Source organism: Argopecten irradians, chromosome 14, assembly GCF_041381155.1.
Source record: "Argopecten irradians isolate NY chromosome 14, Ai_NY, whole genome shotgun sequence".
Lineage (NCBI taxonomy): Eukaryota > Metazoa > Mollusca > Bivalvia > Pectinida > Pectinidae > Argopecten > Argopecten irradians.
In genome coordinates, this window is record NC_091147.1 from 32864322 (window position 1) to 32890323 (window position 26002).

The 26002-nt window shown below is 38.7% G+C and overlaps 1 protein-coding gene across 1 annotated transcript in view; it reads right to left on the reverse strand.

Moving 5' to 3' along the window:
- The window catches only part of LOC138306834 (kinesin-like protein KIF28P), a 48172-nt gene extending 30658 nt beyond the window's left edge, over positions 1-17514 (reverse strand). Inside the window, exons 1-3 of the mRNA XM_069247325.1 lie at positions 17325-17514; positions 2599-2814; positions 2035-2152 (exon numbers count right to left, since the gene is read on the reverse strand). Coding sequence (XP_069103426.1) covers positions 2035-2152; positions 2599-2814; positions 17325-17477 — 487 coding nt within the window. The 5' untranslated portion in view covers positions 17478-17514. The remainder of the gene's footprint in view (positions 1-2034; positions 2153-2598; positions 2815-17324) is intronic.
- Positions 17515-26002: the final 8488 nt, after the last annotated feature.

Consider the following 26002-nt stretch of genomic DNA (forward strand, 5'->3'; position numbering starts at 1 on the left):
CTCCATCAGTCCATGCAAACAACATTTTGTTTTTCTTCTAAAAGTCGTGAGTGAAAATATAAGGACGTAACGCGCGATGTTGGTGACATATGACGTAACACATAAATGACGTCGGTCCCGATAAGTCGTTAGTTTTGAAAGTCATCATTAACATCCCCGTAAAATTATGTTTCAGTTTAGTTTTCTGTTCGGTATTTGAGGTTGGCTTATAACTTTAGTAAAAAAAAGTATCTTCACTTTGTAGACTTGTACTACTATAGGTTGACAAAGATCATACACGTATGCACATGATTCTTTTCCCAGATATCATCTACGTCTCCAGGGATAATTTTAAATCCTGCTTTAATCATTGGAAAACAGCATATCCTTAGTGGATAGATGAATATGACCTACTTTATGCACGTAATCTACAATATTGTAGCCAATGTGACCCTAGGATGTAATCATCTTAAGCAGGTCATGTATATGCCAAGATCCTTATGCAGTATTAAACATCAATTTCAAATTATCAAGTCTTTGAAAAATGCTAGTTTCCAGCAAAATTATTAAAGTTTTTAATGTTAAAATAGAATAAATGCTTAACAAGGTCACTGTGACCTACTTTTTGAACTTTTCATCAATTATCTGAATTGTACTTCACAAACCCAACATTTAGAGGCAAAAGCTGCAAAATTTGTTATCTCTATTCTAATATTCAATTAATTAGGACTTGAACATGGAAAATGTGAATTTTCACCCTTTGACCTTTGACCTCTGAAATTACCATGAGCGCAGAAAAATTAGGATATTCTGAATAGGATACAATATGCAGCTGACCCTAAGGTGTCTTCATGCAAAATATTTTGCTTATCACTGAGTGGCCGTAAAACGGCCCAAAGTGATACCCCTCCTTTCCTGATTTTTTTTATCTAGACTCCTACACATCTAAAAAGGGTGTGTGGACACTGGTGTGCCTAAATATATATGTGTTATCTGTAACTATATCTCAGGTCCATATGTTATGCATTTGACGCTAAAATATCCTCTTTTTGTTCCCAGTCTTTCTCTAGAGTTTAACACGTTTCTAATTTTCAACTCCGAGCACTCCGGTTTATCTGGAATAATTGTTTAAGTGAGTATATTCTATGTTTATTAACTGGCAAACTACACCGTTAGGTTGCACCACATATGCAGTCACAGGGACATTTACCAGCATGCATCACGCGCGTGTCAGGTAAATATTCTAGATCTCTTTACAAGTGAAATGACAACGCATATGTCTTCTACAAATCTAACAGTCTGGCTTCAAATATTAAGTAATTGTTTTTATGAAATCCGGTTTTAGCAAGACCTAGATGTAATTTGACATGTTTCAAACTGACGTTACGTAACGCGCCGTCGTGACGCAATCGGGAACCTTCGGCACTTTCCATAAACGAGAAAATACTCATTCAAGAATGCCCGAGGAGTTCCGATTGCGTCGTGACGTTTGGTCTTACGTCTTTTTATAAGTGGACAATTTACGGATTTTTTAAAATACGCAGCTATTTTTTATTATTCATCGCACAATCAAAATAAAAAGAGTTATACAATTTTCAGTTTGGATTCATTACGATTATGAATTTTATATCTATATTCAATATTTCCTTATATGCTAAATGTCACTAAAATCGCTATATCTACAAAAAGTAATAGAAAATCACTGGGTGGACAAATTACGGATTTTTTTAATGTGCTCTGTTTTAAGTAAAAGCGTCCTTATAACTGGGCTATACCATTATTCGTTTTCAATGATATATAATATGACGCAGGTATATGAAAAGAAAAAAACCCACAACGCTTTAAGTAAAGGATATGTGTATTTTGAGACGACGTCACCAATATCGCGCACTACGTCAAAATGTTTGGCTATAAGTCCTCTCGTCTTAAACCGCTGATACAACGCTTAGTAAAAAGCAAAAATATATTTACATGTGTTTGCTCTGGGTCATGTACGGATAGTGTAAAACACTTACCGAAGGACTTTTTCTAGTACAGAAATGCATGTTACGTTACCGTAGAAACCTCTTTTTGGGTCACTCTTGATTTTCATGCTTCCTTTGTCCTTGATAGTCTTGGAGTTCAGCAAATCACGAACTTGTTCGTTGTATATTTCCAACATGCTAAGTTCAACCTTCAAAGAAAAAATGATAGCATTATCTTTAAATAACAGCTGTCATAGAGAACGAGAGAAACACCAAATAGTATGTGTATATTTTGAAATGAGATCTTTCTCCTAAAATGATGATTGTTCAGAAGATGTTGTTGTATTTTGTGGTTTTTTATTAATATGTTTACTGATGCTCTTGTTCAAACAAATTAGGAGGCCGTCCTTACATGACCATAGCTGTTTATAGGACGTTAATTAATCAAACAAGCAAACAAACAAACACAAACAAATCAGGACAGCCTCCGAAATATTGAGACCACTCTAAATAGACTACAACCTTTGGATTCTGGTTGTATCACTTGTGATCAGACTAATAACAAAGTAAATAACATATGGTCCGTCTTAATGACTGCAGCGAAAGGAAAAACGAAAATAAGTAAAGATAAAAAGATAATAACTTTCATTAATACCTCGTATACGTCTTTTGCGTCACCTTGGGATCGTTTTTTGTCGATTACACTGAAGAGTTCCGTACAAACCATTGGTACAATTCCTTTGTTTGCCTCATATCCAACCATAGAATACGTCTTTCCGCTTCCAGTTTGACCGTACGCAAATAAGGAACAATTATATCCCTTCCAGGCATTGTCCAGTACACCTCTCCCCAGGTCGTCAAACACGCGTTTCTAAAAATAGAACAGTTTATAACTATCAGGTATTCACCTTGTTTTTGGTAAAACAAGCCATTAAAAGAAGTAAAGAAGAACGTAAAGGCAGTTGGACGATAGGGGGGTGTTGTTGGGTGTCGTGGTATATAGACGATGGGGTGTGTTGTTTGGTGTCGTGGTATATAGACGATGGGGTGTGTTGTTGGGTGTCGTGGTATATAGAGGATGGTTTGTGTTGTTCGGTGTCGTGGTATAGACGATGGGGTGTGTTGTTTGGTGTCGTGGTATAGACGATGGTGTGTGTTGTTCGGTGTCGTGGTATATAGACGATGGTGTGTGTTGTTCGGTGTCGTGGTATATAGACGATGGGTGTGTTGTTCGGTGTCGTGGTATATAGACGATGGTGTGTGTTGTTCGGTGTCGTGGTATATAGACGATGGTGTGTGTTGTTCGGGTGTTGGTATATAGACGATGGTGTGTGTTGTTTGGTGTCGTGGTATATAGACGATGGTGTGTGTTGTTCGGTGTCGTGGTATATAGACGATGGTGTGTGTTGTTGGGTGTCGTGGTATATAGACGATGGTGTGTGTTGTTGGGTGTCGTGGTATATAGACGATGGGGTGTGTTGTTTGGTGTCGTGGTATATAGACGATGGGGTGTGTTGTTCGGTGTCGTGGTATATAGACGATGGTGTGTGTTGTTGGGTGTCGTGGTATATAGACGATGGTGTGTGTTGTTGGGTGTCGTGGTATATAGACGATGGTGTGTGTTGTTGGGTGTCGTGGTATATAGACGATGGTGTGTGTTGTTCGGTGTCGTGGTATATAGACGATGGTGTGTGTTGTTCTGTGTCGTGGTATATAGACGATGGTGTGTGTTGTTGGGTGTATTGGTATATAGACGATGGTGTGTGTTGTTGGGTGTCGTGGTATATAGACGATGGTGTGTGTTGTTGGGTGTCGTGGTATATAGACGATGGTGTGTGTTGTTGGGTGTCGTGGTATATAGACGATGGGGTGTGTGTTGGTGTCGTGGTATAACGATGGTGTGTTGTTGGTGTCGTGGTATATAGACGATGGTGTGTGTGTTGTTTGGGTGGTGTCGTGGTATATAGACGATGGTGTGTGTTGTTCAGTGTCGTGGTATATAGACGATGGTGTGTCGGTGTTGTTAGACATGGGTGTGTGTTCGGTGTGTATATAGACGATGGTGTGTGTTGTTGGGTGTCGTGGTATATAGACGATGGTGTGTGTTGTTGGGTGTCGTGGTATATAGACGATGGTGTGTGTTGTTGGTGTCGTGGTAGAATAGACGATGGAGTGTGTTGTTGGGTGTCGTGGTATATAGACGATGGTGTGTGTTGTTGGGTGTCGTGGTATATAGACGATGGTGTGTGTTGTTCGGTGTCGTGGTATATAGACGATGGGGTGTGTTGTTGGGTGCCGTGGTATAGACGATGTGTGGTGTGTTGTTCAGTGTCGTGGTTATAGACGATGGTGTGTGTTGTTTGTCGTGGTATATAGACGATGGTGTGTGTTGTTTTGTGTGTCGTGGTATATAGACGATGGGTGTGTGTTGTTTGGTGTTTGGTATATAGACGATGGTGTGTAAAAAGGTGTCGTGGTATATAGACGTAATGGCAGTGTGTTGTTCGGTGTCGTGGATAGACGATGGTGTGTGTTGTTGGGTGTCGTGTATATAGACGATGGGGTGTGTTGTTCGGGTGTCGTGGTGATCGTGGTATATAGACGATGGGTGTGTTGTTGGGTGTCGTGGTATATAGACGATGGGGTGTGTGTTGTTGGGTGTCGTGGTATATAGACGATGGTGTGTGTTGTTCGGTGTCGTGGATATATAGACGATGGTGTGTGTTGTTCGGTGTCGTGTGTATAGACGATGGGGTGTGTTGTTCGTGTCGTGGTATATAGACGATGGTGTGTGTTGTTCGGTGTCGTGGTATATAGACGATGGGGGTGTGTGTTGTTTGGTGTCGTGGTATATAGACGATGTGGGTGTGTTGTTCGGTGTTTGTTTGGTATTATATAGACGATGGGTGTGTTGTTGGGTGTATCGTGGTATATAGACGATGGGGTGTGTTGTTGGGTGTCGTGGTATATAGACGATGATGTGTGTGTTGTTCGGTGTCGTGGTATATAGACGATGGTGTGTGTTGTTCGGTGTCGTGGTATATAGACGATGGTGTGTGTTGTTCGGTGTCGTGGTATATAGACGATGGTGTGTGTTGTTCGGTGTCGTGGTATATAGACGATGGGGTGTGTTGTTTGGTGTCGTGGTATATAGACGATGGGGTGTGTTGTTGTTGGGTGTATCGTGGTATATAGACGATGGGTGTGTTTGTTTGGTGTCGTGGTATATAGACGATGTGGGTGTTGTTGGTGTGTGTTGATTGGTGTTGTTCGGTGTGGTATATAGACGATGGTGTGTGTGTGTGTTGGGTGTCGTTGGTATATAGACGATGGTGTGTGTTGTTGGGTGTCGTGGTATATAGACGATGGTGTGAGTGTTTGGTGTGTGTGTGTTGTGTGTTGTGTCGTGGTATATAGACGATGGTGTGTGTTGTTGGTGTCGTGGTATATAGACGATGGTGTGTGTTGTTCGGTGTCGTGGTATATAGACGATGGTGTGTGTTGTTCGGTGTCGTGGTATATAGACGATGGTGTGTGTGTTGTTTGGTTCGGTGGTATATAGACGATGGGGTGTGTTGTTCGGTGTCGTGGTATAGACGATGGTGTGTGTTGTTCGGTGTCGTGGTATATAGACGATGGGTGTGTGTTGTTGGGTGTCGTGGTATATAGACGATGGTGTGTGTGTTGTTCGGTGTCGTGGTATATAGACGATGGTGTGTGTTGTTCGGTGTCGTGGTATATAGACGATGGTGTGTGTTGTTCGGTGTATTGGTATATAGACGATGGTGTGTGTTGTTCGGTGTCGTGGTATATAGACGATGGTGGTGTGTTGTTCGGTGTCGTGGTATATAGACGATGGTGTGTGTTGTTGGGTGTCGTGGTATATAGACGATGGTGTGTGTTGTTCGGGTGTCGTGGTATATAGACGATGGTGTGTGTTGTTCGGGTGTCGTGGTATATAGACGATGGTGTGTGTTGTTCGGAGTGTCGTGGTATATAGACGATGTGTGTGTGTTGTTGGGTGTCGTGGTATATAGACGATGGTGTGTGTTGTTTGGGTGTCGTGGTATATAGACGATGGGGTGTGTTGTTTCGGTGTGTTCGTGGTGTATATAGACGATGGTGTGTGTTGTTCGTGGTGTCGTGGTATATAGACGATGGTGTGTGTTTGTTCGGTGATGGTATATGACGATGTGTGGTGTTGTTTGGTGTGTCGTGGTATATAGACGATGGGTGTGTGTTGTTCGGTGTCGTGGTATATAGACGATGGTGTGTGTTGTTCGGTGTCGTGGTATATAGACGATGGTGTGTGTTGTTGTTCGGTGTTGGTGTGGTATATAGACGATGGTGTGTGTTGTTCGGTGTATTCGTGGTATATAGACGATGTGTGTGTGTTGTTCGGTGTCGTGGTATATAGACGATGGTGTGTGTTGTTCGGTGTCGTGGTATATAGATGATGTGGTGTGTTGTTCTGTGTCGTGGTATAGACGATGGGTTGTGTTGTTCGGTGTCGTGGTATATAGACGATGGTGTGTGTTGTTCGGTGTCGTGGTATATAGACGATGGTGTGTGTTGTTGGGTGTCGTGGTATATAGACGATGGTGTGTGTTGTTCGTGTCGTTGGTATATAGACGATGGTGTGTGTGTTGTTCGGTGTCGTGGTATATAGACGATGGTGTGTGTTGTTGGGTGTCGTGGTATATAGACGATGGTGTGTGTTGTTGGGTGTCGTGGTATATAGACGATGGTGTGTGTTGTTGGGTGTCGTGGTATATAGACGATGGTGTGTGTTGTTCGGTGTCGTGGTATATAGACGATGTGGTGTGTGTTGTTGGGTGTCGTGGTATATAGACGATGGTGTGTGTTGTTCGGTGTCGTGGTATATAGACGATGGGGTGTGTTGTTGGGTGTCGTGGTATATAGACGATGGTGTGTGTTGTTCGGTGTCGTGGTATATAGACGATGGTGTGTGTTGTTGGGTTGTGTCGTGGTATAGAGACGATGGTGTGTGTTGTTCGGTGTCGTGGTATATAGACGATGGAGTGTGTGTTGTTTGGTGTCGTGGTATATAGACGATGGTGTGTGTTGTTCGGTGTCGTGGGTATAACGATGGTGTGTTGTCGGTGTGGTATAAGACGATGGGTGTGTTGTTTCGGTGTCGTGGTATATAGACGATGGTGTGTGTTGTTGGTGTCGTGGTATATAGACGATGGTGTGTGTTGTTGGGTGTCGTGGTATATAGACGATGGTGTGTGTTGTTGGGTGTCGTGGTATATAGACGATGGTGTGTGTTGTTGGGTGTCGTGGTATATAGACGATGGTTGTGTGTTGTTGGGTGTCGTGTGGTATATAGACGATGGTGTGTGTTGTTCGGTGTCGTGGTATATAGACGATGGGTGTGTGTTGTTCGGTGTGTTGTGTATATAGACGATGGTGTGTGTTGTTTCGGTGTCGTGGTATATAGACGATGGTTGTGTGTTGTTTGGTGTCGTGGTATATAGACGATGGTGTGTGTTGTTCGGTGTCGTGGTATAATAGACGATGGTGTGTGTTGTTTGGTGTCGTGGTATATAGACATGGGTGTGTGTTGTCGGGTGTCGTGGTATATAGACGATGGGGTGTGTGTTGTTTGGTGTCGTGGTATATAGACGATGGGGTGTGTTGTTTGGTGTCGGTGGTATATAGACGATGGTGTGTGTTGTTTGGTGTCGTGTATAGACGATGGTGTGTGTTGTTCGGTGTCGTGGTATATAGACGATGGTGGTGTGTTGTTCGGTGTGTCGTGGTATATAGACGATGGTGTGTGTTGTTCGGTGTCGTGGTATATAGACGATGGGTGTGTTGTTGTGCCGTGGTATATAGACGATGGGGTGTGTTGTTGGGTGTTCAGTGTCGTGGTATATAGACGAATGGGTGTGTGTTGTTGGTGTGTCGTGGTATATAGACGATGGTGTGTGTTGTTCGGTGTCGTGGTATATAGACGATGGTGTGTGTTGTTCGGTGTCGTGGTATATAGACGATGGTGTGTGTTGTTTGGTGTCGTGGTATATAGACGATGGTGTGTGTTGTTTCAGGGTGTCGTGGTATAGACGATGGGGTGTGTTGTTGGGTGTATTGGTAATATAGACGATGGGGTGTGTTGTTTGGGTGTATTGGTATATAGACGATGGTGTGTGTTGTTCGGTGTCGTGGTATATAGACGATGGTGTGTGTTGTTCGGTGTCGTGGTATATAGACGATGGGGTGTGTTGTTGGGTGTCGTGGTATATAGACGATGGGGTGTGTGTTGTTCGGTGTCGTGGTATATAGACGATGGTGTGTGTTGTTCGGTGTATTGGTATATAGACGATGGTGTGTGTTGTTCGGGTGTATTGGTATATAGACGATGGGGTGTGTTGTTTGGGTGTATTGGTATATAGACGATGGGGTGTGTTGTTCGGTGTCGTGGTTATAGACGATGGGGTGTGTTTGTTGGGTGTCGTGGTATATAGACGATGGGGTGTGTTGTTTGGGTGTATTGGTATATAGACGATGGTGTGTGTTGTTTGGTGTATTGTAGACGATGGTGTATAGACGATGGTGTGTGTTGTTTGGTGTCGTGGTATATAGACGATGGGGTGTGTTGTTTCGGTGTCGTGGTATATAGACGATGGGTGTGTGTTGTTTGGTGTATACGACGTGGTATATAGACGATGGGGGTGTGTTGTTTGGGTGTCGTGGTATATAGACGATGGGGTGTGTTGTTCGGTGTCGTGGTATATAGACGATGGTGTGTGTTGTTTCGGTGTCGTTGGTAATATAGACGATGGTGTGTGTTGTTCAGTGTCGTGGTATATAGACGATGGTGTGTGTTGTTGGGTGTCGTGGTATATAGACGATGGTGTGTGTTGTTCGGTGTCGTGGTATATAGACGATGGTGTGTGTTGTTCGGTGTCGTGGTATATAGACGATGGTGTGTGTTGTTCGGTGTATTGGTATATAGACGATGGTGTGTGTTGTTCGGTGTCGTGGTATATAGACGATGGGGTGTGTTGTTCGGTGTCGTGGTATAGACGATGGTGTGTGTTGTTCGGTGTCGTGGTATATAGACGATGGTGTGTGTTGTTCGGTGTCGTGGTATATAGACGATGGTGTGTGTTGTTCGGTGTCGTGGTATATAGACGATGGAGTGTGTTGTTCGGTGTATTGGTATATAGACGATGGGAGTGTGTTGTTCGGTGTCGTGGTATATAGACGATGGGGTGTGTTGTTTGGTATTGGTATATAGACGATGGTTGTGTGTTGTTCGGTGTCGTGGTATAATAGACGATGGGTGTGTGTTGTTCGGTGTCGTGGTATATAGACGATGGTGTGTGTTGTTCGGTGTCGTGGTATATAGACGATGGTGTGTGTTGTTCGGTGTCGTGGTATATAGACGATGGTGTGTGTTGTTCGGTGTCGTGGTATATAGACGATGGGGTGTGTTGTTTGGTGTATTGGTATATAGACGATGGGGTGTGTTGTTTGGTGTATTGGTATATAGACGATGGGGTGTGTTGTTTGGTGTATTGGTATATAGACGATGGGGTGTGTTGTTTGGTGTATTGGTATATAGACGATGGGGTGTGTTGTTTGGTGTCGTGGTATATAGACGATGGTGTGTGTTGTTTGGTGTATTGGTATATAGACGATGGGGTGTGTTGTTCGGTGTCGTGGTATATAGACGATGGTGTGTGTTGTTCGGTGTCGTGGTATATAGACGATGGTGTGTGTTGTTCGGTGTCGTGGTATATAGACGATGGTGTGTGTTGTTCGGTGTCGTGGTATATAGACGATGGTGTGTGTTGTTCGGTGTCGTGGTATATAGACGATGGTGTGTGTTGTTCGGTGTCGTGGTATAGACGATGGTGTGTGTTGTTCGGTGTCGTGGTATATAGACGATGGTGTGTGTTGTTTGGTGTCGTGGTATATAGACGATGGTGTGTGTTGTTCGGTGTCGTGGTTTATAGACGATGGGGTGTGTTGTTCGGTGTCGTGGTATATAGACGATGGTGGTGTGTTGTTTGGGTCGTGGTATATAGACGATGGGTTTGTGTTTGTCGTGTGGTATATAGACGATGGTTGTGTGTTGTTCGGTGTATTGGTATATATAGACGATGGTGTGTGTTGTTTAGGGTGTCGTGGTGGTATATGGTATATAGACGATGGTGTGTGAGTTGTTCGGTGTCGTGGTATATAGACGATGGTGTGTGTTGTTTCGGTGTGTCGTGGTATATAGACGATGGTGGTGTGTTGTTTGGTGTCGTGGTATAGACGATGGTGTGTGTTGTTCGGTGTCGTGGTATATAGACGATGGTGTGTGTTGTTCGGTGTCGTGGTATATATAGACGGATGGTGTGTGTTGTTCGGGTGTCGTGGGTATATAGACGATGGTGTGTGTTGTTCGGTGTCGTTGGTATATAGACGATGGTGTGTGTTGTTTGGTGTCGTGGTATATAGACGATGTGGTGTGTTGTTCGGTGTCGTGGTATAGACGATGGTGTGTGTTGTTTGGTGTCGTGGTATAGACGATGGGGTGTGTTGTTCGGTGTCGTGGTATATAGACGATGGTGTGTGTTGTTTGGTGTCGTGGTATATAGACGATGGTGTGTGTTGTTCGGTGTGTCGTGGTATATAGACGATGGAGTGTGTGTTGTTTGGTGTATTGGTATAGCCTAAGACGATGTGTGGTGTTTGGTTGTTATGGTGTATTGGTATATAAGACGATGGGGTGTGTTGTTTGGTGTATTGGTATATAGACGATGGGGTGTGTGTTGTTTTTGGTGTATTGGATGGTGTTGTGTTCGGTGTATGGTATAGAGGACGATGGAGTGTGTTTGATGTTCGTGTGTTGTGGTGTATATGGGTATACGATGGGGTGTCGTGGTATACTAGACGATGGGGGTGGTGTTGTCGTGGTATACTAGACGTTGTGTCGGTGTCGTGGTATATACGACGATGGGTGTGTTGTTTGGGTGTGGAGTGTACGATGTGTGTGTGTGTTGTTGGGTGTTCGTGGTGTATATAGACGATGGTGTGTGTTGTTCGGTGTCGTGGTATATAGAACGATGGTGTGTGTTGTTCGGTGTCGTGGTATAGACGATGTGGTGTGTTGTTCAGTGTCGTGGTATATAGACGATGGGGTGTGTTGTTTGGTGTCGTGGTATATAGACGATGGTGTGTGTTGTTCGGTGTCGTGGTATATAGACGATGGTGTGTGTTGTTCGGTGTCGTGGTATATAGACGATGGTGTGTGTTGTTTGGTGTCGTGGTATATAGACGATGGGGTGTGTTGTTTGGTGTCGTGGTATATAGACGATGGTGTGTGTTGTTCGGTGTCGTGGTATATAGACGATGGTGTGTGTTGTTCGGTGTCGTGGTATATAGACGATGGTGTGTGTTGTTCGGTGTCGTGGTATATAGACGATGGGGTGTGTTGTTTGGTGTCGTGGTATATAGACGATGGTGTGTGTTGTTCGGTGTCGTGGTATATAGACGATGGTGTGTGTTGTTTGGTGTCGTGGTATAGACGATGGTGTGTGTTGTTCGGTGTCGTGGTATATAGACGATGGTGTGTGTTGTTCGGTGTCGTGGTATATAGACGATGGTGTGTGTTGTTCGGTGTCGTGGTATATAGACGATGGTTGTGTGTTGTTCGTGGTGATGATATGATGTGTGTTGTTTGGGTGTCGTGGTATATAGACGATGGTGTGTGTTGTTCGGTGTCGTGGTATATAGACGATGGGGTGTGTTGTTCGGTGTCGTGGTATATAGACGATGGTGTGTGTTGTTCGGTGTCGTGGTATATAGACGATGGTGTGTGTTGTTTGGTGTATTGGTATAGACGATGGTGTGTGTTGTTCGGTGTCGTGGTATATAGACGATGGTGTGTGTTGTTCGGTGTCGTGGTATATAGACGATGGTGTGTGTTGTTGGGTGTATTGGTATATAGACGATGGGGTGTGTTGTTCGGTGTCGTGGTATATAGACGATGGTGTGTGTTGTTCGGTGTCGTGGTATATAGACGATGGTGTGTGTTGTTCGGTGTCGTGGTATATAGACGATGGTGTGTGTTGTTCGGTGTCGTGGTATATAGACGATGGTGTGTGTTGTTGGTGTGTCGTGGTATATAGACGATGGTGTGTGTTGTTGGGTGTCGTGGTATATAGACGATGGTGTGTGTTGTTCGGTGTCGTGGTATATAGACGATGGTGTGTGTTGTTTGGTGTCGTGGTATATAGACGATGGTGTGTGTTGTTTGGTGTCGTGGTATATAGACGATGGTGTGTGTTGTTTAGTGTCTCGTGGTATATAGACGATGGGGTGTGTTGTTTGGTGTCGTGGGTATAGACGATGGGGTGTGTTGTTGTTCTGTGTCTGTATATAGACGATGGGTGTGTGTTGTTCAGGTGTACGTGGTGGTATAGACGATGGTGTGTGTTGTTCGGTGTCGTGGTATATAGACGATGGTGTGTGTTGTTCGGTGTCGTGGTATATAGACGATGGTGTGTGTTGTTCGGTGTCGTGGTATATAGACGATGGTGTGTGTTGTTCGGTGTCGTGGTATAGACGATGGTGTGTGTTGTTCGGTGTCGTGGTATATAGACGATGGAGTGTGTTGTTCGGTGTCGTGGTATATAGACGATGGGGTGTGTTGTTTGGTGTCGTGGTATATAGACGATGGTGTGTGTTGTTCGGTGTCGTGGTATATAGACGATGGTGTGTGTTGTTCGGTGTCGTGGTATATAGACGATGGTGTGTGTTGTTTGGTGTCATGTTATAGACGATGGTGTGTGTTGTTCGGTGTCGTGGTATAGACGTTGGTGTGTGTTGTTCGGTGTCGTGGTATGTAGACGATGGTGTGTGTTGTTCGGTGTCGTGGTATATAGACGATGGTGTGTGTTGTTCGGAATAGACGATGTGGTGTCGTGGTATATAGACGATGGGGTGTGTTGTTGTTTGGTGTGTCGTGGTATATAGACGATGGGGTGTGTGTTGTTCGGTGTCGTGGTATATAGACGATGGTGTGTGTTGTTCGGTGTCGTGGTATAGACGATGGTGTGTGTTGTTCGGTGTCGTGGTATATAGACGATGGTGTGTGTTGTTCGGTGTCGTGGTATATAGACGATGGTGTGTGTTGTTCGGTGTCGTGGTATATAGACGATGGTGTGTGTTGTTCGGTGTCGTGGTATATAGACGATGGTGTGTGTTGTTCGGTGTCGTGGTATAGACGATGGTGTGTGTTGTTTGGTGTGTGTGTTGTACGGGTCGTGGTATATAGACGATGGTGTGTGTTGTTTCGGTGTCGTGTTATATAGACGATGGTGTGTGTTGTTCGGTGTCGTGGTATAGACGATGGTGTGTGTTGTTCGGTGTCGTGGTATAGACGATGGTGTGTGTTGTTCGGTGTCGTGGTATATAGACGATGGTGTGTGTTTGTTTCGGTGTCGTGGTGTGTGGTATAGACGATGGGTGTGTGTTGTTCGGTTGTCGTGGTATATAGACGATGGTGTGTGTTGTTTGGTGTCGTGGTATATAGACGATGGGTGTGTGTTGTTTGGCGGTGTCGTCGTATATAGACGATGTGTGTGTGTTGTTCGGTGTCGTGGTATATAGACGATGGTCGTGTGTTGTTGGGATGGTATCGTGGTAAATATAGACGATGGGTGTGTGTGTGTTGTTAGACGTGTCGTGTTGTGGTGTCGTGGTATAGACGATGGTGTGTTGTGTTGTTTGGTGTCGTGGTATATAGACGATGGTGGCATTGTGTGTTGTTTGGTGTCGTGGTATATAGGACGATGGTGTGTGTTGTTTGGTGTGTCGTGGTATACAGACGATGGTGTGTGTTGTTTGGGTGTACCGTGTGTGTTCGGGTGTATTGGTATATAGTGATGGTGTGTGTTTGATTGTTGTTATAGAACGATGAGTGGTTTGTATTGTCGTGGTATAGACGATGGTGGTGGATTTGTTCAGGTGACGATGGTGATAGTCGTCGTGTGTTAGTACGTATGGTGTGATACAATTTTACAATAGACCCGGAGTGTGTCTGTTTTTGGTGTAGTTGTACATAGACGATGGTGTGTGTTGTTTGGGTGATCGACGATGCTTGTTTGTTCGTGTGTAATGTTACTAGACCATCAATCAGTGACCTGTTTTTAATCACAAAAGCCATTAACTGTCCTACAAAACCCAAGATGCATCTCCCTAAAAAATATGGTTATATCTGTTGCCAATCATTATTCATCCCCATCAGTTAATAGACCTAACCTAACAGATCTTTTTGATGTCAGTGGGCATATCTTTTTAATTTCTGTTGGTGGTATTAAAGACATTGTTGATTTGTATTCTGATTCCAATGTTCTCATAAGACTTTATAATATAGTTCTCAATTAGTTATTGTATATAGAGTTCTGATTGATACTCTGAATACTGAATACGATGATCATGATATAGTTTCTCATTAGTTATATGAGATTTACTGAATCTGATCAGTATAGATTCTCAATAGTTACTAAAGATTAACTGAACACTGATCAATATAGTTTCTCAATAGTTATTGAGATTTACTGAACATAATAGATCAGTATAGTTCTCATTAGTTATTGAGATTTACTGTATCATGATCAGTATAGTTCTCAATAGTTACTGAGATTTACTGAACCTGAATCAGCTTATAATTCTCATATAGTTATTGAGATTTACTGAACTTAAACTAAGATATTCAGTATAGTTCTCATTAGTTATTGAGATTTGAGACTGAACCCACGATCAGTATAGATTCTCAATTAGTTATTGAAGATTTAATGAACACCTGATCAGTATAGTTCTCATTAGTTATTGAGATTTACTGAACATGATCAGTATAGTTCTCATTACTTATTGAGATTTACTGATCAGAAAAAACATGATTCAGTATAGTTCTCATTAGTTATTGAGATTAACTGAACCTGATCAGTATAGTTCTCATTAGTTTACTGAAGATTTCTGAGAACATATAGTTCTCATTTTACTGAGATTTACTGAACATGATCAGTATAGTTCTCATTAGTTACTGAGATTTACTGAACATGATCAGTATAGTTCTCATTAGTTATTGAGATTTACTGAACACGATCAGTATAGTTCTCATTAGTTATTGAGATTTACTGAACATGATCAGTATAGTTCTCATTAGTTATTGAGATTTACTGAACACGATCAGTATAGTTCTCATTAGTTATTGAGATTTACTGAACACGATCAGTATAGTTCTCATTAGTTATTGAGATTTACTGAACACGATCAGTATAGTTCTCATTAGTTATTGAGATTTACTGAACCTGATCAGTATAGTTCTCATTAGTAACTGAGATTTACTGAACATGATCAGTATAGTTCCCATTAGTAATTGAGATTTACTGAACCTGATCAGTATAGTTCTCATTAGTTATTGAGATTTACTGAACCTGATCAGTATAGTTCTCATTAGTTATTGAGATTTACTGAACATGATCAGTATAGTTCTCATTAGTTATTGAGATTTACTGAACACGATCAGTATAGTTCTCATTAGTTATTGAGATTTACTGAACACGATCAGTATAGTTCTCATTAGTTACTGAGATTTACTGAACATGTTCAGTATAGTTCTCATTAGTTATTGAGATTTTGAACACGATGAATACGTTCTCATTAGTTATTGAGATTTACTGAACATAATCAGTATAGTTCTCATTAGTTACTGAGATTTACTGAACATGATCAGTATAGTTCTCATTAGTTATTGAGATTTACTGAACCTGATCAGTATAGTTCTCATTAGTTATTGAGATTTACTGAACACGATCAGTATAGTTCTCATTAGTTATTGAGATTTACTGAACACGATCAGTATAGTTCTCATTAGTTATTGAGATTTACTGAACATGATCAGTATAGTTCTCATTAGTAATTGAGATTTACTGAACATGATCAGTATAGTTCTCATTAGTTATTGAGATTTACTGAACCTGATCAGTATAGTTCTCATTAGTTATTGAGATTTACTGAACATGATCAGTATAGTTCTCATTAGTTATTGAGATTTACTGAACACGATCAGTATAGTTCTCATTAGTTACTGAGATTTACTGAACATGATCAGTATAGTTCTCATTAGTTATTGAGATTTACTGAACACGATCAGTATAGTTCTCATTAGTTATTGAGATTTACTGAACCTGATCAGTATAGTTCTCATTAGTTATTGAGATTTACTGAACATGATCAGTATAGTTCTCATTAGTTACTGAGATTAACCGTTCCTGATCAGTATATTTCTCATTATAGTTATTGAGATTTACTGAACATGATCAGTATAGTTCTCATTAGTTATTGAGATTTACTGAACCACTGATCAGTATAGTTTCTCATTAGTTATTGAGATTTACTGAACATGATCAGTATAGTTTCCTCATTAGTTATTGAGATTTTACTGAACACGATCACTTATAGTTCTCATTAGTTACTGAGATTTACTGAATCCTGATCAGTATAGTTCTCAATATAGTTATTGAGATTTACTGAACATAATCAGTATAGTTTCTCATTAGTTATTGAGATTTACTGAACATAGATCTGTATAGTTTCTCATTAGTAGTTATTGAGATTTACTGAACATGATCAGTATAGTTTCTCATTAGTTATTGAGATTTACTGAACATGATCAGTATAGTTCTCATTAGTAATTGAGATTTACTGAACCTGATCAGTATAGTTCTCATTAGTTATTGAGATTTACTGAACATGATCAGTATAGTTCTCATTAGTTATTGAGATTTACTGAACATGATCAGTATAGTTTCTCATTAGTTATTGAGATTTACTGAACCTTGACGATCAGTATAGTATACTCATTCTCATTAGTTATTGTCAGAGATTTTACTGAACACGTTCTGATCAGTATAGTTTTCTCATTAGTTATTGAGATTTACTGAACACGATCAGTATAGTTCTCATTGAGATTTATTGAACAGATCCAGTATAGTTCTCGATTAGTTACTGAGATGATCAGTATAGTTCTCATTATAGTTACTGAGATTTACTGAACACGATCAGTATAGTTCTCATTAGTTATTGAGATTTACTGAACACGATCAGTATAGTTCTCATTAGTTATTGAGATTTACTGAACACGATCAGTATAGTTCTCATTAGTAATTGAGATTTTACTGAACATGATCAGTATAGTTCTCAATAGTTACTGAGATTTACTGAACACGATCAGTATAGTTTCTCATTAGTTACTGAGATTTACTGAACATGATCAGTATAGTTCTCATTAGTTATTGAGATTTACTGAACCTGATCAGTATAGTTCTCATTAGTTACTGAGATTTACTGTACCTGGTCAGCGTATTTGGTCCCCGTTGGTTCCGAGTAGCCATCCGGACGGTTTCTGAATTCGTCGTGAGACCAGTAGGAGTAGTCGAAGTTAAACTTCTTTGGTTCCGCATTCATGTCCTCTGGGTTGAGAATTTCTGTAGTTTTCCCCGACATTCTGATGACAGGGATCGCATTCCGGTCCTTCTCTCGGTCATTGTGGGACGTGTTTAAGGACAAAATGTCCAAAAATAACAAGGAACTATATAGACATACCAAGGGACAAATTCACCCTAACAAACTATATAGACATACAAGGACAAATCATCCTAAACTAACTATTTTAGACATACCAAGGACAAATCACCAAAAACAACTATATATGACATACCAAGGACAAATCACCTAACAACTTATATCAGACATACCAAGGGACAAAATCACAAAAAACTATATAGACATACCTAGGACCAAAGTCACCCTAACAACTATATAGACCATTACAAGGACAAATCACCTAACAACTTTATTGACAGACAAGGACAATCACCTAACATACTGATATAGTACACATACCAAGGACCAAATCAGCCTAACAACTATATAGACATACCAAGGATAAAATCACCAAAAACACTATATAGACATAAAGGGAAAATAACCTAACAACTCATATAGGACCATACCAAGGACAAATCACAAACAACTATTTAGACATAACATAGGACAAATTCACCTAACAACTATATAGACATACCAAGGACAAACCAACCTACAAACTTTAATTATGACATACAAGGACAAATCACACCAAAGAACTATATAGGACATACCAGGTCAAATCACCTAACCAACTTATATACGTACATACCAAGGAACAAATCAACTTATCAACTATATAGGTACATTACCAAGGCCAAATCACCACTAACAGATATATAGGAATTACCAGGACAAATCACCTAACAAATTTTTAGACTATACCATAAGCGACAAATCACCCTTCACAAAATATTAGGGAAGTACAAGGACAAATCACCAAACATCTATTCATAGACAACCAAGGACAAATCACCAAACATCTTTATAGATATTCCACAGGACAAATCACCAAAGCAATCTTATATATGACATACCAAGGACCAACATAACCTAAACAAATATATATAGGACATACCAAGGACAAAATCACCTAACAACTATATAGACATACCAAGGACAAAAATCACCAAAAACAATATATAGACATAAAAGGACAATTCAACTAAAACAACTATATAGACAATACCAAGGCAAAATCACCTTAACAAATATTTAGACATACAAGGATCAAACTCACCTAACAACTATATAGGGACTTACCAAGGACAAATCACCTAACAAACCATATATTGACATACCAAGGACTAATTCACCTACAAAAATATATTAGTACATGACAAGGAACAAAGATCACCTACTACAACTATATAGACATTACCAAGGTACCAAATCACCAAACCACTATACTAGACATTCCAAGACAAACTCACCAAACTACTATATAGACATACCAAGGACAAACATCACTAAAAACTACTATATAGACATACCAACGACAAATCACCTAAACAACTATATATGACCATTACCAAGGACAAATCTACAAAGGAACTATATTGACTCATTCCAAGGACAAATACCAAACAAACTATATAGTCATTCCAAGGGACAAATCACCTACACAACTATATAGACATCTACCAAGGACACATCCTACTAACAACTATATATACATACCAAGGACCAAATCACCGACAACTATCTAGACATCAAGGACAAATACCAAACAACTATATAGACATACCTGGACCAAATCATCCTATAACAAACTATATCGACCATACCAAGGGACAAATCACATATCAATATTATATTAGCACATACGAGGACCAAATCATCCTAAACAACTTATATGGACATTACAAAGGGGACTATTCAACCAAACAAATATATAGGACATACCAGACAATCACCCTACTGTATATGACATTGTATAGTTTCATAACAAGTATATTATAACGAAACACTGGACACAATCACCTAACACACTATATAGACTATACCAAGGACCAAATCACCAACAACTATATAGACATACCAAGGACAAATCACCTAAAAACTATATAGACATACCAAGGACAAATCACCTAACAACTATATACGACATACAAGGACAAATCACCAAAACTATATCATAGACATACCAAGGACAAATCACCTAACAACTATATAGGACATACCAAGGACAAATCACCATAATCTACTTATATAGGACATACCAAGGGACTAAATCACCATAACAAACAATATATAGACATTACCAAGGACAGAATCATCTAACAACTATATAGACATACAAGGACAAATCACCTAACAACTATATAGACTTACCGAAGGACAAAATACACTATACAACTATATAGACATACAAGGGACAAGATCATCTAACAACTAATAGGCATACCAAGACAAATCACCAAACAACTAATTTAGACATACCAAGGACAAATCACCAAACAAACTATATAGACATACCAAGGACAAATCACCTAACAAACTATATAGACTATACCAAGGAACAAATCACCTCTAGTATAGGACATACCAAGGACAAATCACTAACAAAACTATATAGGACATACCAAGGACAAATCACAACAACAACTATATGACATACAAAGGACAAATCACCTAACAACTATATAGACATACCAAGGACAATTCACCTGTACAACTATATAGAATACCACAGGACAAATCACAAAAACAACTACTATAGGACATACCAAGGACAAATCTCCTAACAAACTATATAGACATACCAAGGACAATCACTAACAAACTATATAGACATACCAAAGGACAAATCACCTACAACAGATATTAGAAATACCAAGGACAAATCTCATCCAAAAACAACTATTAGACATACCAAGGACAAATCACCAAACAACTATATAGACATACCAAGGACAAATCACCTAACAACTATATAGACATACCAAGGACAAATCACCTAACAACTCTATCTAGACATACCAAGGACAAAATCACCAATACAACTATTATAGACATAACCAAGACAAATCACTAAAACTTTATAGTAATACCAGGACCAAATCACTAAAAAACTATATAGACCATACCAAGGAGCAAAATCACCAAACAACTATTATTGAACCTAACAAAATTTTTTAGACCAGACGGACACAATCACCTTACAACTATATAGACAAGTTACAAGAGGACAATCACCTAAACAAAACTATATAGACATACCAAGGACAAATCACTAACAGACCTATATAGGACTTACCAAGGACAAAAATATACACCTAACAATTTATAGACATAACCAAGGACAAGTCACCTAACAACTTATAGGCCTTACCAAGGGACAAATCATATGCTAACAAACCCACTAAGGACATAGACACTTTATAGACATACCAAGGAAAATCACCTAACAACTATATAGAACATATCAAGAGACAAATCACCTAACAACTATTATGACTGTACCAAGGACTATATCACCTAACAAATATATAGACATACCAAAGGACTCCAAATCACCAAACAACTATATAAGACATACCAAGACAAAAACACTAAACACAAACAACTATATTGACATACCAAGGACAATAATAAACTAACAAACTATATAGACATACCAAACGGACTAATCACCTCTAAACAACTATATAGACATACCACAGGACAAAATCACCTAAACAACTATATAGACATTACCAAGGACAAATCACCAAACAAACTATATAGAACATACCAAGGACATAATCACCTAACAAAACTATTCAGACATACCAGAGGACAAAGTCAACTAACAACTATATAGAAATACCAAGGGAACCCAATATCACCAAAACAAATTTTATAGGACATACCAAGGACAAATACCTAAAACTATATAGAATACCAAGGACAAATCACCTACACAACTATATAGACATACCAAGGACACAAATAATCCTAACACAACTCATATAGACATACCAAGGAACAAATCACCAAACAACTATAGACATACCAAGGACAAATCACCAAACAAACTATATAGAACATACCAAAGGACAAAATCACCAATACAATCTCTATAGATCATACAAGGACAAATCACCTAAAAACGAAATTATAGACATACCAAGCGGACAAAATTCACCTAACACACCTATATAGACATTCCAAGGACAAATCACACCTAACAACATTATAGACATACCAAGGACATGTCACCTAACAACTATATTAGACATATCCAAGGACAAATCACCTAACCGACTATATAGACCATACCAAGGGACAAATCCACCTAACGGACTTTTATATAGAACATACCAAGGACATAGTCACCTAACAACTATATAGACATACCAAGGACAAATCAACCCATAAAACCTATTATAGACATATACCAAGACAAATCACCTAACAACCTATATAGACCTACCACAGGACAAATCACCTAACAACTTATAGTAGGACTACCAAGGACAAGTCACCTAAACAACTATATTGACATACCAAGGACAAAATCACCAAAGAACTATATAGACCATACCAAGGACAAATCAACCTAACAACTATATAGAGACATACCAAGGACAAATCACCTTTCAACTATAATAGACATACCAAGGACAAATCACCATAATCAACTATATAGACTTTACCAAGGACAAATCACTAACAAACTATATAGACATTCCATGGGACAAAATCCACTAACAACTATTATAGTCATACCAAGGACATATAACCTAATCAACTATATAGACATACCAAGGACAAATCACCTAACAACTATATAGACATACCTAACGACAAATCTCCTAAACAACTATATTAGACATAACACATAAAGGTTAAAAACTGTTCATAACTTTGATTTCGGAAATATAGTTTTGAATACCGTACGACAGGTTATTTTCACGAGTAAAAATTCGATTTTGATTTTAGTAATTTGATTTTGAAGTGATTTTAATATATATATCGCGATTTGACTATAGGATTATATATAATTCATTAATTTTTTCATATTCAGTGGACTAAATCCGTAACAATAGAATACACCCCTCCAAAATACCGACGGTACACTCATATACTGTTAATAATTCAACACAAAGATTGATCACAAACTATGTTTTTTTTTTTTTTTTTGTGACAGGAATGTTACATTTTAAAGCGTTGGGGATACTTTAGTATTTTACCGTACTACGGTACGTGTGTGGAAATTTAAACTTTAAGGGAGTACGGTCATTGGGATAAAGCCTCAGTCATGGATGCTCTATTATAGGGAACAACCAACTAAATTAAAAAGACCTGATTGAGCCCAGGATAGAATGTTAACCCGGCCGCTATCTGGCTGACTAATCATGAATTTCAATAGCAAAAATATTTTCTGGCAGGTATTTATTCCTAGATTACTACGATATGAATTTGGAAATTCAAATTGAGATTTAGGCTCAGAATATCAATTTTGATAATGAATAGGTAAAAACATTAGAGTTTCAGGATTTTTTAGAGCAAAATGCGCCTGATTTCAACATAGCTACCCTGGTTAGAGTTTGAGCAGAAGGACCTTAACTTTCTTTTCGTTCTAGTGTTATATGAGAGCCTAGACTTTAATTATAGAACACAATAGCTAACTAGTATTCCTTTGTTTTAATAAAACATTACAAAACTTTAACAAACTTTAACACTGTGGTCTATGTAAAATGATTTGGACACTGCTACAAGAGAAATATAATTTTCTTTCATTTCTGTCAGTGCTCTGTGACCGTGAATTACATTTCATGTTTTAATTATTTATCCGTTTTGATAGGTAATTGGAGAACAAGAAAATACATTTTTATTCAAACAAAACAATTTAACGTCAATTAGCTAACTTTGATTCATGATAGATCAAAGTCAATCACACCACCATATATTTATATTACATTTTTAACTTTGGTATGAATTTTTATTTCCAAAAATATATTTTAGAAAAATATAGTTCGTCATCAGAAAATTTTGACTTTTTCACCAGAGCAGATCCTTACTGTAAAAATGGTCGTTAATCGTGTGATAAGTGTACATAACGCATACTGACATTGAGCTTTGTCTGCCCTCGATTACACAGGAAATGTCAAAGTTAAATCGGACCTTTGCATTTGTGACAGCGTGAATTTCAATACCAATATTAACTTAAATAACTTGTAGTTATTAGTAAAAGTTTTACGATGTTCGCTGTACGGCGTTTGTATGTGTATTCCATTACGTCGTGTTTACGTTAATTAACAACGACACTCTAGATCTAATTCCCCGTAGGATATGTTTGTTTCTGACATTCATGAATTGTAAAAAAATTCTGATCTCATATATTGTCTTATAAATTGTTCTTTACACAACATGGCGTTTACTTAAACCAATTTATATCCGGGTACGATTAGATTTTACATAAACAAAAACAACTTATGCATTCAGCAAGCCCGCTTTCTTCAGTTCAAACGACTTTTTAATTAAGAGGCCCAAATCCTAACAAATCCTCAACATTCAGAGAGTTATTTTTACCGATTTTGATCTAGGCCCATAAAACGTCTTAAAATGGTCTACGGACACTCTTGCTAGTAGATCCAAATATATGGGAACTTTAACAAGTTCTCAGTCCCCGGTATAGAAGTCGGATTTAAAACGCGAACTTAGATCTTCACAAAACGTAGGGCGACATTTAAATCGTAGTCGTAGGGATTTTTCTTTTTACAAGAAGCGAGTGTTGTTTAGAGTTTAGTGTCTTTATACGGAAGCTATTGTTAAAAAGTATGATAGCATACAGAGTTTTTATTTTTACAGAGATGGCCTTTTATATATATATATATATATAAGTTAACGGTGTTTATAGAAAAGATTGAAATAACATAAAAGCGATGTTTATTGTGGTGTGTACGCTTTTTACGTGTGCTAGTTTAACAACTTACACTTGTCAGACATGTAGGCAATGTTTTGTAAAATGTGGTATTATATGTGGTATTATTTGTGGTATTATATGTGGTATTACATGTGGTACTATTTGTGTTATTATTTGAGGTATTATATGTGGTATTATATGTGGTATTATTTGTGGTATTATATGTGGTATTATATGTGGTATTATTTGTGGTATTATATGTGGTATTATATGTGGTATTATTTGTGGTATTATATGTGGTATTATATGTGGTATTATTTGTGGTATTATATGTGGTATTATTTGTGGTATTATATGTGGTATTATATGTGGTATTATTTGTGGTATTATACGTGGTATTACATGTGGTATTATATGTGGTATTATATGTGGTATTATATGTGGTATTATTTGTGGTATTATTTGTGGTATTATATGTGGTATTATATGTGGTATTATATGTGGTATTATCTGTGGTATTATCTGAGGTATTATATGTGGTATTATTTGTGGTATTATATGTGGTATTATTTGTGGTATTATATGTGGTATTATTTGTGGTATTATATGTGGTATTATATGTGGTATTATATGTAGTATTATTTGTGGTATTATTTGTGGTATTATATGTGGTAATATATGTGGTATTATTTGTGGTATTATATGTGGTATCATTTGTGGTATTATATGTGGTATTATTTGTGGTATTATATGTGGTATCATTTGTGGTATTATTTGTGGTATTATTTGTGGTATTATATGTGGTATTATTTGTGGTATTATATGTGGTATTATATGTGGTATAATTTGTGGTATTATATTTGGTATTATATGTGGTATATGTGGTATTATATGTGGTATTATTTGTGGTATTATATGTGGTATATGTGGTATTATATGTGGTATTATTTGTGGTATTATTTGTGGTTAAGGTTGTCAGGTTCATTACATACAGATGGGCTATGCAGCTTGACCTTTTATATACTGTAATTTTTTTTATTTAGACAATACGCAAAGTTTTCAATCTGTTTATATAACGTAACACAATCTACAGGTACATTATCCTTGGCTTGGGAGACGTTTTAAATTGCTGCATTATATTTTGAAGACACAAGATGTCAGCGTAGAATAAAAATGTAATTTTGTTCGTCCATGTGACACAGAGAATATTTTTTTTACAAATATAGACGATATCAGCGGTCTTTATTATCTGCATTGTTTGATACGACCCGACCTACATATCGTGACAACATCTAACCACCATGAAATCGAAGCGTTCTATTGACTTACGATAAAGTCAATATTTACGTGTGGTTTGTAGTTACGCCAGTCGACAGTGACAAAGAGATATTTCGCGGAATTGAAACCAGCACGCGTGTTATATAGTATAATGTAGGTAGATCAATACACTAGCGAGTTTTACATGTAGTTCTCTTTTACCAAATAGTTCTATTACCAAGGCAAGTACATTTAAAGTATTTATCAAGTCAAATCACCATTAAATTCACAAACCCCACAGCCTTGTAAGGTGCTCAATATTCAGTGTGTATATAGATAACTATAATACAGGTTTTTTTACTGATGTAATCTTGTGTGTTTTTGGATAATTTTGATAATTACACTCTAATTAAAACAGATAATTGGTATGTACTCTTTGTTTACAATGTACAAAACGTGTTTAAGCCTGTGTACCGTCGTGTTCTGATGGGTC